We start from the raw sequence: 16331 nt of genomic DNA on the forward strand, positions 1-16331 counted from the left end.
GAGCAACAGGAACAACAAGTACTAAGGGTGCACTGTGTAGCCATGTCTGGGTCCCCTGTATATTAGGACAAGTACTAAGGGTGTACTGTGTAGCAATGTCTGGGTCCCCTGTATATTAGGACAAGTATTAAGGGTATACTGTGTGGTCATGTCTGGACCCCCTGTATATTAGGACAAGTATTAAGGGTGCACTGTGTGGTAATGTCTGGATCCCCTGTATATCAGGACAAATTCTAAGGGTGCACTATGTAGCCATGTCTGGGTCCCCTGTATATTAGGACAAGTACTAAGGGTGCACTGTGTAGTCATGTCTGGGTCCCCTACATATTAGGACAAGTACTAAGGGTGCACTGTGTAGTCATCTCTGGGTCCCCTATATATTAGGACAAGTACTAAGGGTGCACTGTGTAGCCATGTCTGGATCCCCTGTATATTAGGACAAGTACTAAGGGTACACTGTGTGGTAATGTCTGGATCCCCTGTATATTAGGACAAGTACTAACGGTGCACTGTGTGGCCATGTCTGGGTCCTCTATATATTAAGACAAATACTAAGAGTACACTGTGTGGTAATGTCTGGATCCCCTGTATATTAGGACAAGTACTAAGGGTGCCCTGTGTGTCCATGTCTGGGTCTCCTGTATATTAGGACAAGTACTAAGGGTGCACTGTGTAGCCATGTCTGGGCCCCCTATATATTAGGACAAGTACTAAGGGTGCACTGTGTGGTCATGTCTGGGTCCCCTATATGTTAGGACAAGTACTAAGGGTGCACTGTGTAGCCATGTCTGGGTCCATTACATATTAGGGCAAGTACTAAGGTTGCACTGTGTAGCCATGTATGGGCCCCTTATATATTACCAGAAGTAATAAGGGTGCACTGTGTAGCCATGTCTGGGTCCTATATATATTAGGACAAGTACTAAGGGTGCACTGTGTAGTCATGTCTGGGTCTCCTATATATTAGGACAAGTACTAAGGGTGCACTGTGTAGTCATGTCTGGGTCCCCTGTATATTAGGGCAAGTAGTAGGATGATAGATAGATAGATATATAAAGCTTGAATACATAATAAAGGTTCTGTGATTACAGCAGCCTCTGCACTGCTCTAAGCAGTGTGTTGGTTGTGTGCTAACAGTGTGGAATGGAGGAGCTGGATGTGTAATGAGCTATCAAGCATATGGAAAGAGAGACTAGTGAGCAGGCTGCACTCTATTTCTTACATGGCAGATAATGCCAACTTCCTGTTAGTGAATTAAGAGAATGGGGGAAGCACAGATGTGTGGTTTTTAGTGAGAAATGCTCCAGGAGACTAAGGGTGTTTTTGCATGGAACAACTATCGTTCAGCAGAGCAAACAAATAATGTCACAGCTTGTTTGTTCGCTCAGGATGTCAATTTAGACACAAAGATAAATCTTTTTTTGGGGGGGGGGGCGGATTGGGGGGTTAACATAATTGTTCAGTCTTTGAGTCCACTGTACCAGGTAATGAGAATGAACGATCGGTGCTTAAGTCAGATCAGTAGAGAATAAGCCAACAATAATTTTTATGCTTGCATCAAATGAACGATAAGCAAACGAATTATCGCTCATCTTGAAGGCCCTTCAGATTACTGTGAAGTTCTTCTTCCAGATGACCAGGAAGCATTGTGATGGTATGATGGATGAGCGGCTCTACCACTCTGCCGCCATTTAACGGGGTACACTTCCTGTTACGCCATTATTGATCCCTCAGTGATCACTTCTGCAGCTTCCTCTAAATAAACCTTTTCATGGGCTCCTTTTAATCATCTTAATGACTGGGAATGTAGTTTCCAAGACAGATATTTACAGATTCTTGGAAAGGTCAGGGTGTCGTCTGATCAATACATTTTAATTACTATATCCATATCATCTTCTCTAAATCGCAGCATGCAAAAGAGGAGCCATAAAGAGAGAAGGAGGACAAGTACATAAATATTAATAATAAAGACTTCAGCCTCGAAACCAAGAAGATGGCATCATGCAAATAGAGGTTGGACATTGAACAGTGGTTTCATTTGTGTGGTCGGATCAAGGACAGTCCTTAAAGGGGCACTCCACTCACTCTTAACCCCTTCGGGTCCTTTCATAGAGGCGGGATAATCCCGCAGCTAAATCTGCTGCTGCTGATTTACACCAACGTTACCTGCTTATGTGGATTTTGGTGCAGAATACTCTGCCCATATGAAAAGACGCTTAAGGACAAAGTCTAGTTTGGTACTTAATTATGCAACTTTTTCATTTCCAATTTTCAAAAGCAATAACTTTTTTAATTTTCCTTGGTTCAGTGTGTGGAGGGCTGTAGTTTTTATTGTTACCATTTTGGGATACATATAATGTACTTTTGCACAATAAAACCTCATGTCAGCGGGTCAGTGATGTCATAGAGCTCACTCACTCTGTAAACTGCTTACATGCTGTGATCAGCAGTGATCGTGGCATGTAGGCAGTTAATAACAAGGATCAGTTATGTCCAAAACCTACTGTTGCTGTCATGTACAACTGTCTCTCACTGTGGGAGGTACAGGCTCAGCTCCTGACTTAACACTATGTATGTGCCATACAAGTACATCATGGGACAGAAAGGGATTAAAGGGGTTCTTTGGGACTTAACGATTAGTGCTCATAATTCGCTCCAAAAACATCTTTTGAGCGATAATCGTTGCAGTAAATGTGCCCATTTTCCAGTTTTCTGCTGAACAATGGATTTCAGTTCAGCATGAAATCCGTCCTTCAGCAGAGCAGCTGATAAGAAGGACCGCACGCTGGTGCCTCCCCCTCATGGTGTGCACCGGATGCGTCTGACGTCACGAACGCATGATGCGGACTAATGGGAGTGGCCTAACTCCTAACAACGGTCCGCCAAGGCATGGACATTATGGTAAGAGATAAGCAGTTAGAGTTATGTATGTCTGTCGCTTCATTATAAGCGGGGCATCACCATCAAACAGGACTCTGGAGGGACATGCGATTTGGGCCAATCACCATGCACTTTCATCACCGGAGGCGAGCCTTGTGATGCACATGGCTAATTATGCCCCTGCCTATGATAGGCTGTCCTTTACTCCGAAGGGTGGGACTAATCTTTCTGTGGACTATATAAGACGAGACAGCTCCCAGCGCAGTCACCACCCCACCATCAGGGCTGGAGGCTATACTACTCTCTCTATCTATCTAGCCTAATGGGGTATTGTCCCCTGTCTTTACGTCTGCTCTCACCTTAGGTAGCTTAGTATTTTGGTCATCATCGATGGCCTAGAATCTAGTTAATACTTTATTGAGCAGTCTAGACCTGGTTTGAAGCTACTTGGCTGAGAAGTTCAGATCTGGTTCATATTAGGCTACCTCTACACGATCTATAAGGATCTAAGAGCTAGCTGTATGATAAGTGCAAGGACTATAGGAGCTCTGTCCAATTTCATTGACAGAGCTTTCCTCTATATTATTCCTCAGGGTCGCATTATCTGGACCCTCAGGTATTTATCCTTGCCATAGCAATAGGATTCACCAAGTATTTATCCTGGTGCTTGACAGTGTATTTATTACTGCTACATTCAGACACTATAACCTCTGTCTTAAACTGGGGGGAGCATCCCAGACCCCCTCCTAGTCACTTCTAATATCTCTGACCTCCTGGTTCCTGAAGAGTTGCAGGTCCAACTGAAATGCATTGAACCACACAAATGGCATCTGAATCTTTCTCTATCTAGTTCAGTAGACCTCCCTTTATAGGAGGCCGTCTTTACCGTACCGCACCTACACTTGCAATCATCAAGATATGATTCTTCTTCCTTTTTGTTTAGGTAAATTTATGTCTGCTATAGATATTTTGTCCTGTAAATCAGTCCAGAACACTCCAATAAAAAAAGGGGGGCGGACTATTGGGTCATATTATACCTACAGTCGGCTTGAATATCATGATTCCCCTACATTTGGGACTGATTTTAGATATTACTGGAAGTTTTTGATTCCTTTCCATGGGATGTCTATTCTAAAATAAAAAGAAAACAAAGTTTGACATCTGAGACTATTCAATATAGTCCTGTATAGAATCTCCCCCATTGGGATACTGCGACACGTACGAGTATATTTGTCTTTTTGTCTTTGTTATTTATGGTTTGTCTAAAGCCCAGTGTTTTTAATATATATCAATAAAGATTTGATTTTAGGGATCTTCTGTGATTAGTACTGTGTTCTGCCCGGGGAGCGCTGATAACGTTGTCTCAGCTGTCAGCCCCCTGGCGGACCAAATGGAATTTATTCAAAGAACAGCAGGTGGTCTGTTACCTGAATACAGCTCATGGTGGCTCACAAGCTAGTAATTGGTACTAATAGGCATTGGTACCAAGTAGTAGTTTATGCGAAATGATCGCTCAAAAGCCATATTTTGAGTGATCATCTTTGTGTCTAAATGCACCCTTTAACACTAATCCCTGGGATAGATAATCAAAGTTTGTTTGGGGGATGAGTCTTCAGGGACCTCCATCACACAGTACATGAAGGGATAGGAGGGCTGCATCTCCTTCATTGTTTAACAAGTATATCGGCTCATCATACCAGCGGCTGTGCCGGGTACTTGCAGTTCACCCCATTCATGTAAATGGTAATCTATTAATCAGCAGAGGTCCCATAAATGACTTAATGTGTGGCCAACATGATGGATGAAGTCTAAGGCACCAGACAGTCTGTGCCCGCAGGCTCCGGGGATGTAAATCTGTGTCTGGTCATTGGACAGTTTGGAAGGAATGATAGTGAAGATAGGTTGAAGTGGTGTAAGATGAATGCTATGACAAATGAAGCAGAGCTGAGTTGGTTTTTCAACTCTCATTGAAGCCTACAAAACTGTCCCCCTTGTTCACCTGCAGGAGGCATTCCCCATAGCTCTTCTATATCTATCTGTATCTGTGCTCCAAAAAAAAAATATTGCAGTGGAATTAGGCATAATAGTTATGATAAAAAGGCGTCTGCTATTTCGAATACATTAAATACTCAGGAAACCAACGTGGAGGTCCCTTTGCATGTCGTCCCACTGGCCCACTTCTGTAGACACGGACGGGATCGTTCTGAAGTTTCCGCTGACTTATCTTTTATTCTTAGTGCATTTTATTGAAATATTTCCCAATAAACAACATTCCAAGGAAGATTGTTGTACAGAATCGGCCACGGAAAAGTAGCCCGACACCACACTAGTACAAAAACTGGCTAAGGGTTTGCTCACACAGCTGAATGCTCCGAGTAAATTCCACCTGAAAGAATGCTTCAAAATCTGCAGCTTTCTGTCGCAATTTTTGGTGTGGATCCATACATGGAATTCGCCCTGTCAAAGGGAAGAATCCACAGAATTCCAATGCAGAAAATTGTGTTTCCGCAAGTTTCTGCGCCAAAAAGTGAAATGTCCCATCTTTATACGGAAATGTGATTTTCCACAACGGAATACAATGATCAGGTTTACCAGCTGACAGGTCAAATTACACGTGTGGATGCACGCAAAAAATCGTATCTTGATGTGAAGAGTTCACAGGGACGTATTGTGATGCGTCCACAATCCACGTTGCGGGTTTTGGTGCAGATTTTACCTTTTTAATTGAAGGGGTGAAATCTGCTGCGGATCCACACCAAAATCTGTGGGGAGGATTCTGCTGTATGTTTTTACGCTACGTATGAACACGCCCTAAGGCTGGGTATCCACAGGGTGGAACTGACGCAGAATTTCTGTGTGGACTTTCTGCACGAAAACTCCGCCGGCAATTTTTATGCCAGGATCAAGCAGCAAAGTGGACGAGATTTGAAAAAATATCATCCACACGCTGCAGAGCAGTTGTGGTTAAGCCGCGCTGTAACTAACATACCGCACGGAATTCAAAGCTGCGGCATGTCAATTTTATTACCGTCTCTGCTGCGGCCATCTCTCCTCTCTTTGGGGAGAGATGGCCACAGAAGAAAGCAGGTGGCAAAGCCACTTCAAAACCCGCGCTGAACCGGGTGAGTTTTGAAGCTGCATTTCTGCCGCAAAAATCTTGCGGTATTTCCGTGCGGTCCCACTGTGGTCAATCTGCGAGATTCCCACCCCGTGTGAGCACAGCCTAAAATAAAATCTGTGTTGCTCATAGTAACCAATTACAGCACAGCTTTCATTTTACCTCCACAATATAAGAAATAAAAGCTGTGCTGTGATTGGTTGTTATGAACAACAAAGACAGAAATGTTCTTGGCAGCTTCCATAAGAGTGCGTTGCCAGCCTCCCTGTAGACGCTATGGTGATGTTGATGTGGGGCACGGCGTGCAGTTACATGATACATACACATGAGGGCAGAGCTGTTTTGATAACCAACCACACCATATCAGGCTAAGATGTGTGTGGGTGTGTATATATATATATATATATATGTGTGTGTGTGTGTGACTTACTAGATGTGGCTCCGTTTGAACTCTTTTTTTCTGTTCATTTGCAGGATGTGCATTTGTGAAATATTCATCACATGCGGAAGCACAGGCAGCCATTAATGCCCTTCATGGAAGCCAGACAATGCCGGTAAGTGACCAAGTCTTACTTTTACCACTAAATGCACAGACTTACCAGTGTGATGTATCTGCTGATGTTCTGGCAGTACACTCAGAGGGATCCTCGCCATCAAAAGGCTGAAAACTTGATAAAATGAGACTATGTGCTGTTCAGTAGGGCGATGTGCCACGGTGGGCGCTGTGCGTGGCTTCAGTCATACTGACCCCGATGTAGTCAATGCTTTACTCTGCAGCCACCCTCATGCTCTCCATGCGGCTGGAATCTGTCAGTTATCCATGTCGTATGCACTTTGTGTCCTGCTGTATACCAGTGTCTCCCATCTCCAGTCCTCACGGACCCCCAACAGGTCATGTTTTCTGGATTTCCTCAGTATTGCACAGGTGATGTATTTGTTGTCGGCCCCTCAGGCCTTGCCACAGGTCTTCTCTCTATTGGATATCCTCAAATCATGACCTGTTGGGAGTCGTGAGGACTGATCTAGAGCACGATGCAGCATCTTCCTTGTGTTATTCATGCCCCTGCATCCTCTTTGCTATTGATGGTTGTAATTTCTTCTTTGTAACATGCGCCATCTATTATGTAGTATCCTCTTTGTATCTTGCTCTGCCTGAGGTGCCGGATCCGCTTTGTATTATGTGATATCCGGGTTGTTGTAGGCTCTTTTTATCTTGCACTCTCCATGATGTAGTCATTTTGTTCTTTGCATTATGTACTATCCATGGTGTGGTATGTCCTTTGTATCCTGCTATATGGATGGTGCTGTATACTCTTTTTATCTTGGTCTATCCATAGTGTTGTAGTTTCTTTGTATTACGTATTATCCATGGTGCTGTATTATAGGCTGTCTATGGTGCTGTATTATAGGCTGTCTATGGTGCTGTATTATATGCTGTCCATGATGCTGTATCTTCCTTGTATTACGTATTATCCATGGTGCTGTATTATAGGCTGTCTATGGTGCTGTATTATATGCTGCCTATGGTGCTGTATTATACGCTGTCCATGGTGCTGTATTATACGCTGTCCATGATGCTGTATCTTCCTTGTATTATGTACTGTCCATGGTGCTGTATTATAGGCTGTCCATGGAGCTATATTATACGCTGTCCATGGGGCTGTATTATATGCTGTCCATGATGCTGTATCTTCCTTGTATTATGTACTGTCCATGGAGCTGTATTATACGCTGTCCATGGTGCTGTATTATAGGCTGTCCATGGTGCTGTATCTTCCTTGTATTATGTGCTATCCATGGTGCTGTATTATAGGCTATATATGGTGCTGTATCCTCTTTGTAGTATGTGCTATCCATGAAGTGGTATTTTCTTTATATCCTGCTATATGCATGATGTGGTTTGCTCTTTTTTACCTTGGTCTATCTATGGTAGTGTAGTTTCTTTGCATTATGGGCTATCTATGGTGCTGTATCTGCTTTGTATTATGTGCCATTCATGGTGCTGTAATTTGTTTTGCATTCTGTGACTGTAGTGCAATATATACCCTCTGTAGTTTTTCTGTGTTTCTTATGAGCCCCGTGTGGAGCAGAGTGTTATGGTAATAGAATGAAGTCCTAAGCTCTCGCTCATGACCTGAAGGTTGACTTAGCTTTACATCCTTATGAGGTTGGTGGAATGAGTACCCAGCTTGCTGGCGGGTAAAAAGATGACTGGGGATGGCAATGGCTAACCACCGCAAAAAACAGTCTGCCAAGAAACTATCACAATGTGACGTTACCCTAGGAGTCAGTCATGACTTGGTGATTGCACAGGGAACTTTGCCTTTACCTACCCTCTGTAGTCTAGTTTTTCTTACACATAGTACCAAGGAACAAATCATCTGCTGTTGTCGCCCATTCCTGCTAAGAAATGATGATTTGGGCATTCAGACATGTTAGGTGGAGCACTAGTGTTGTAGTTGGCTGCAATTAGCTTGACTATGCAGCAACTGTCAGAATGATTCTAGACATCCTCCTCTGACCCCTTTCGTTGACAAGCTGTTTACATCCACATGATTGCCTTTCACCAGTTATCCCCTTTTTGTGAGTTCTGACCATTGGGACCCGCACCAATTTCAAGAGCAGGCCTTCTGTAGGTCCCTGCATGAATGAAGCAGCAGTTGACTCTATTCACTTCAATTACAGTGCTAGAGATTGCCAAGCACTTCAGCGCTTCCATTGAAATGTATGAAGTGCTGCCACTCCGTTTAAACACAGACTTTTAGGACCCAAGTTTTGAGACTGGTGGGGTAGAACCCTCACAGATCATGAAGTTATCCTCTATCCTGTGTGTAGGAACTTTATTTCTGGGCACAATGCCTCTAATGGACATACTGTATATAGTTCTCGTACTCAGCAATGCTTCCATTGCAATAAATGTAGTAGTGGTACGCATGCATGACCTCCCCTCCATTCATGTTGTAACCTTCGGGACCCCAAATCTCGGGTTCAGTCCAAGCACTGAGATCCTCACTGATCCTAAAGTTATCCTCTGTCCTGTGGATAGGGGATAGTTTTATAACTTATTGCATAGTGATTGCATAAGGAAAAGTTTTGGAACTTTTGAGTATACTTTGTGCTGTTGACGTGTTGAGCCCACCGAGAACGGTCTACACTGATACATTGTAACAAATTGCAGATCCTGTTCCTTTTTCCATAGTAGTTGCTCAGATCTGAACTGACAAACTCCTGTGCTAAAGACTGAATTATTCTCCATAAAGCGATCGATATCACGTTCATGGAAAACAATGTGCGTTGGCAGATGACTCTCACTTTATGTTGATGAAACCTGGCAACGTGTCCGTGCTGCGTGTGGTGGGAGTCAGCCGCTGCCAGCTGCATTATCATAACTATATACTTCATGATGATCGAACGCACATCAGTTATCGGCTCACCGTAATAAAAGAAGCGCTGAGATGGGACGTCCGGGGAGACCCGAGCTGCTCCTGTGCATCATGAAGGGTTAATTACATGTTCCAACAGGAAATGATCCCAGCGCAACTTCCCCTAGTATCGCCTTAAAGGGAACCCGCCATCATATTTCAACCCCATAAACTACGTTATGGGCTCAAACGTGAGAAAACCGAGAATCCGGGGAGCTGTGTTACATACTCAGCAGATGCGCCAATCCTGCGCTGTGTCCCAACAAAGTTGGCGCACACATAACTTGAGTCTTCTCAGATGGCTCCATGCCCACGCTCTGCCATAGAGATAAATGGAGAGCATGGCATAGGGTCAAGTTGTGTGTGCGTTCTAACGTTGTGGGGACACAGTGCAGGAACAGGGCCGCCGCTGACTATGAAGCACCGCTCCCCTCACGTTTGAACCAAATAACGTAGTTTATGGGGCTCAAATATGATGACACGTTCCCTTTAATACTTCTCTACTGTTAAAGTCATCATCATTATACATTTATCAAGTGTAGTAGAGCTGAGTTTGTCATTCCAGAACTGCATTATAGGTGAATCCTGAGATTTTTTTAATGCAGATAATGCATTAGGCTTTCTTGCAGTCCTATGTAACAGCCTAGTAACAACAGGATGACTCTGAGCAAAGGAAATAAGTGGTTTTATCTGCAGCCCCATGTAACACTACAGACAACGTATGGCTTCTGAGTACAGATAGAGTAGTATGTTTATCAGCAGTCCTATGTAAAACCACAAACAACACATGGTGATAAATCTGTGGATACAGTTATTCAGTAGGTGGGCTTGCACTCCCTGAAGACATGGCAATGACTTTATTTGTACTATTATTGCAGTATCTTAATTTGTAGTCCTATGTAACACCACAGATGCCACATAATGATAAAAATATTACATTATCGTAGAGTTATCTGCAGTCCTATGTAACACTAAAGATGACACATAGGGATAGCTTTTTAAGTGCTGATAATGTAGTAGCTTTAGCACCATGTGTCACCTGTTGTGTTACATGGGACTGCAGATATTCTAAATACAGATAATGTTATAATTTTATTTGCAGTCCCATGTAACACTACAGATGACACATAATGATAAAACTATTACATTATCTGCATGTAGAGTTACCTGCCGTCCTATGTAACACTAAGGCCCCCTGTCCATGGCCATGACGGAATATCACTAGCAATATTCCGTCCGCTGGGGAGCAGGGGGCAGAGCTGTCAGGTCTCTGCGCTGAGCCTGTTTGACAGATAGGCTCACCGCGGAGAATCGTGGCAAATCGCAGCATGCTGCGATTTGAATCCCGCGAGAGCAAAATCGCTATGATTCTCCGCTTATGGACATCAGGGCTGCGTTTTCCATAGCAACGCTATTGAAAGTGTTCACTGTGTAATCGGCGGCCGAATTATCATTTCAGCTAACGCAATGAACTATCGCCCGTGGACAGGAGCCCTAAAGATGACACATACTGATACCATTTTAAGTGCAGAAAATGTAGTAGCCTTAGCACCATGTGACACCTGTGGTGTTACATGGGACTGCAGATAACATTCTAAGTACAGATAATGTTATAGTTTTATCTGCAGTCCCATGTAACACTACAGATGACACATAGTGATACCTTTCTAACTGCAGATAATGCAGTAGTTTTATCACTATGTGTCATCTGTGGTGCATTATAAAATACACTGCGATGTCTCTCAGTGTGCAGATAATACAGCCCGTTTGCCTGCAGTCCTATGTAACACAATATGATATCACAATTTGTTGAGCAAAGCAAAAGCCATGAACAGTTCATGATGACGACTACAACCAGACTGTAGACACGAGATGTGCTTTCTGGGATGTTGTGCTATGTTATTTTATTGTAAACCTACTGTACGCGGTTTACTTGGTGCCTCACTGTTTCCCGTACAACTGAGCCCTGCTGTGACCCCATCTCCGTCTGGTGGCGCGGTGTGTTGCCAAGACCCCCCGGTACTCAAGAATTATATTTAAGGTGTGCAACAACTTGAGGGAGTCAGCAGATTTCAGCAACCTCCATCCCTCGCTAGAAATATGGCTTCAGGAGTTCAACCTGCATGCTGGGAGTTGTAGTTCTGCAACAGCCACAGGTTGCAGAGCTTTAGATGCCCCGGGATGTTGATCCGCCACCCCCTTAGCATATCCCCATATTCCATGGAACTTCTTAAGTGGTTCTAGAAATATCCCTCAGTATTCTTGTCAGGCTCCTCCATCTACAAGGCTGTCAGGATTATTGCCGCTCTGCGCTTTCTTCTTCGCACAACATATGTTCCTTATGAGTTTATGAAGAAGCCAACTTACTTTAATGAAACTTATTTCATCCACCTTGCCAAATAAATGTTCTATTTCCTCACAGGAAACAATTATACCCTCCCCCTCCACAAACACGTACAAAATTTATGTGTATGTAGAAATGTGCTTTATGATGAGTTCTAGTGAAGTTCTGGAGGAGCCCCAACACTTTGGATGAAAGTCCGCCAAACTTGGGACTAGGCGACCTACTGTATCTAAGGTGTATGGGGGGCTACCAACTCTCAGCAAAGGGTCTACATTCTTCAGGGGACCATGAGGCAAAAATGTAGATGGCAGGGTATTACAGGGATTAGAAATGGCAGATGCAGGGTCATATAAGACGTAGGGCTCCCTGTCCTCTTAGATACTGCAACTAGCAAAATTAGGTCTTGGAACCCTGCTCCACACTTACTTGTTTATTATAATATTACTTATTTTCATTTCTTTGTCAGCAAGTAAATATTGTTTTGTTTTGTAACTCCTTCTGTTGCATCATAGCCTGAATCTGCATCACAATACCACCTACCCACGACATATGCTAGGTGCTGTAATGTTATAATAACAAGCAAGCAGGTTAACTTTTACCATAGACTTACCTGTTGGTAGTTATGGCTAACTAAATCCTAGAAGTATTACCTTACCTACAATGATAAACAATAATACTTTGTATTTAGCATGAAATAATAACAGTGTCAGAGAAACTGCATTAGTAATGCTGGAACCGGATCAGCCTTGTACAACGAAAATATAAATCTCACAACATAATGCACAGATCGTCCATGAAAAGCTTAACACTTCATTTTCTACTCAGTCTTTTAGAGAAGCTGGTTACCAATATCCAAGTACACTGTCTCTTTAAATATCACAGTCCAGATCCCAGATTAGAAGATCCAGAATGTACACATATTATTAGTCCTGCCTACAGCATGCTAATGTATTTTCCCTAGCAGTTTGCACAATCAGCGGTGTTACTGAGGCCGACCTCACTTACAACTTGTTGCTAATGCACTCCTTGATGGCTTTACACCATGACTCCCCATGTTCTTTCGCTGCCAGCAGGCAGTCTCAATTTCCTCTGTAAAGTGCTCTTGTAGGGGTGAAATCCATACAAAAAATGTGATTCTGCCAAGTGAACATAGCCTAAAGGATCAGCCTCCCTTGACATTATCAAGAGAAGCTTGTTTTGGGAATGGTGGGAAACAAGAGCGGTGAATATAGTAGTGTTTTTGTTACTGCAAAGGGGGATAATAACTATGGGTGCAGAAATGGGGGCTAATATTTTTGGGGACCACATATGGGGTTTTATTGCTGTGGGGCCACAAGGGAGGGCTTAGGCTGGGTTCACACGGGGCGTATTTTCGTTGGAAAGCTCACGGTTTGGCCGCAGAAAAAAATGCGAGATTTCCGCCGGGAGAACCGCCGCGGTTTAAGCTGCGGCGGCTTTGAAGCGGTCCGGCCGCATGCTTTTCCATTGCGGCCTGCTCTCCCATAGAGGAGAGCGCGGCCGTAACATAAATAAACAAAAAACCGAATGTAAACAGACATGCTGCTTCTTTTGAAACCGCGGCTGCGGCGGCCGCAGCTTCAACCGGATTTACCGCAGCGGATAAGCCGTCCCGTGTGGACGAGGTTTCTGAGAAACCTCGTCCCCATGGCTGGCTAATCCCGAGATTAGCGGCCGCGGGCGGTTTTGCTGCAGGCGGATCTGCTGCGGCAGAACCGCGGCAAATCCGCCCTGTGTGAATCCAGCCTTATTGCTGAGGAGTCTCAAAGGGGGACTTATTAAAGTGGGTGCCACAAAACAGAGATTATTACTGTGGGGGCCACAAAGGGGGGAGGGGCTTATTAGTGTTGGTGCACAAAGCTGAACTAATTGCTGTGGGGCCACAAGGGGGGCCTATTACTATGGTAGCCACAAAGAGCAACTTTTAACTATGGGGGTCACAAAGGATGGCTTGTAATTGTGGAGGCCGCAAAGGAGGGCTTGTTACTATGGGGCTTATTGCTGTAGCATGGGAATAAGGAGATGTACCCTGTGAAAAGGGGTGTGACCTATCCAAAACTTTTTTTCCCACATTCTCCCTGAAGACAGTTAATAAAAGTTGGCAAGTATGCTACAATGGCATGAACCAGTAACAGCGACTTTAAGGCTTTATTTTAATTGTACGCAATGACAAACTCAGCACTCCTACATCTGACCAACTCATCTCTGTTACACCGCTACTTCTTCGTTGAGTGGAAAAGAAAAAAAAAGCCCTGAGAAACTTTTACCTGGCAGGTAGACACAAGCCATTGAAATTCAGTAGCAGTCATTGGCGATAACTCCGGTCCTCATTACTGTATGTATGGAGCACTCCATTAACCGCTCTGTACGCAGTCATTGTACGCGGCTGCGAAAACAACCTGAACATATTCAATAAAACAGAAAGTAATCAGGAGTACAAAGAGTCTCCTTGAAGACTGTGGCACCTCCGAGTCACACATGGCTGCCTGCAACAAAAGCAGAACATATTTTGCGAAAACAAGACATTATCAAGCGCTCAACGCGAATGACTGGTCCAGCTGCTTGGCAGCTGCTGGGACGATGCTCCCCCTTCCTAGTACTGAACCGGGAGACTTCACCAGCCGGGGGATGGGCAATGAGCAGAATGCTAATGATCCTCCCCATACCCCGGAGTTCAGTCCTGAAGGGGGAAGTTCTGTCACTTCTACAGGTGTACGATGAATTCCTCCAAATGAATCTGTCTACAGATTGTCAGCGGCGGCTCCTCCACTCATTGCCCATGGTACCAACAGGCGTGTGTCTGTGCATGCATGTGTGAAATTACTGGGAGTGCGCTCCTCATCTGTCACTTTACCGGGGCCGCAAATTTACAGGCAACTTCTATACCAGGAGAGATTTCCAGAAAGTCCAGAAAGCTTTTTACTCTTTCGACTTCCTATCTCTATGAACAATGTACGTTGGCTGTGTGCCGATGGATGTAGCAGAGCCGAATCTAACATTTAGGGTGATTTTGCACACACTGAGCAGAATTTATTATGAGCTGAATTTTTATGTCAGTTTTCGGTCTAGGAGTCATTGGGGTTTCGTTGAAATTTTTGGTGACAAATTTACAAAACTGTCGCACGATGGTTAGTGAGTTTAGAGCATCATGGAGAGTGTAAGAGGCAAAAACTGTTAGTCTTTCAGATAACTTTAGAAAAATCCGTATGGTTTGGAGTGAATTCGTACACGGTGGGACTTATTTACTACTACCGTCTAAAAGTTAGTGCAAACTTAGTCTAGATAGTCTTATATAGAGCTCTGATGAATGATAAATCTGTTGAATTTCAACACTGTCTAGTCCATGTTTGGACCACCTTTTACTTGGCGTAGTTTGCGGCAAAAATTGTGCCAAAATTTTGGCACAGTTTAAACCATGCCCCCTTTTACAAAGGAGCTCCACTTTGTCTAACATAGCAAAAAAGTGTCTTAAAATGTCTAAAACACATGCAGCAAATTCAGGGGCGTAGCTAAAGGCTCATGGGCCCGGGTGCAAAAGTTTATCTTGGGGCCCCCCAACTTCTCTTAATTCCGTAACGCAGAGGTGTAACTTGCAAAATCTGTAACAGAGCCCCAAATTATAATGCTTCATTCATAGTACTTGGCTCCCTATATGGAGTAGAGAGGCCCCCTATGGGACCTGGGCCCGGGTGCATTCACATCCCCTGAATCCCCTATATTTACACCAGCGGGCCCCTTTACTAATACTGTCTAATGGTTAGACATTACAAATTAAGACAGACTGTCTTAAATGTGTCAAATTTTAAAAGCATCCAATCTAAGTTTATACCACCTACTAGTTGTCATACTTTGCGCCAAAAATTGTGCCAAAATTTTAGCCTTCTTCAAGATCAACATTGCAGAATAAAAGGCTAAACTGGATGGAAATGTGTCTGATACCAGGACCCCAGGAGGAGGAGGAGTTCCCTTTCTCAGTTGTAATACTTGGGGACTTTGTAGAGTCTGCAGTGATGTAATTGCCCACACATGGACAGTTACTGCATACATCACTTTATCATCTTCATCAGGAGTTTTAGTTTAAATGTAATTGAAAACATTACTGTCACCATCTTTGCTTTGCTCTTCTCTCTCAGCCTCCATTCTTGTCCAGACCTCCTCCTTCTCCACTGCTGGAGGTGGTTTACTGTGGAGTATTGTGAAAATCTCATGGAGGAACAACCCGAACTAAGAACCAAGAGGCAGTGAATGCTGGTCTTGTAGTGTGTCTTATGAACAGTCCAGCTAGCTCCGCTGCCCATCATAGTACAACACAGCTGGGTGTTCTTTCTTTTCCTCACCCTTAAGTGATATGCTTCGCCATGGCAAGCAAGCAAGGTGCCCGGCAGGGTAGGTATGGGGAGCATTGTAACATCTGTCAGTAGCTAAGACTCCATAGTGGCTCACCATTGCCAGTGGAGAACGAGGAGTTCCAGGTCAAGAATGGAGGCTGAGAGAGAGGAAAGCAAAGATGGTGCTGCTAATGTTTTATATAACATTTAAACCGAACCTC

The 16331-nt window shown here is 43.9% G+C and overlaps 1 protein-coding gene across 8 annotated transcripts in view; it reads left to right on the forward strand.

Moving 5' to 3' along the window:
• The window catches only part of CELF4 (CUGBP Elav-like family member 4), a 1036963-nt gene that overhangs the window by 888238 nt on the left and 132394 nt on the right, over window positions 1-16331 (forward strand). For all 8 annotated transcript variants that reach the window (XM_066602625.1, XM_066602629.1, XM_066602626.1 and 5 more), the window contains exon 5: window positions 6473-6552. In XM_066602625.1, the coding sequence (XP_066458722.1) occupies window positions 6473-6552 (80 nt within the window). The remainder of the gene's footprint in view (window positions 1-6472; window positions 6553-16331) is intronic.

Source organism: Eleutherodactylus coqui, chromosome 5 (assembly GCF_035609145.1).
Source record: "Eleutherodactylus coqui strain aEleCoq1 chromosome 5, aEleCoq1.hap1, whole genome shotgun sequence".
In the NCBI taxonomy this organism is placed as follows: Eukaryota; Metazoa; Chordata; class Amphibia; order Anura; family Eleutherodactylidae; genus Eleutherodactylus; species Eleutherodactylus coqui.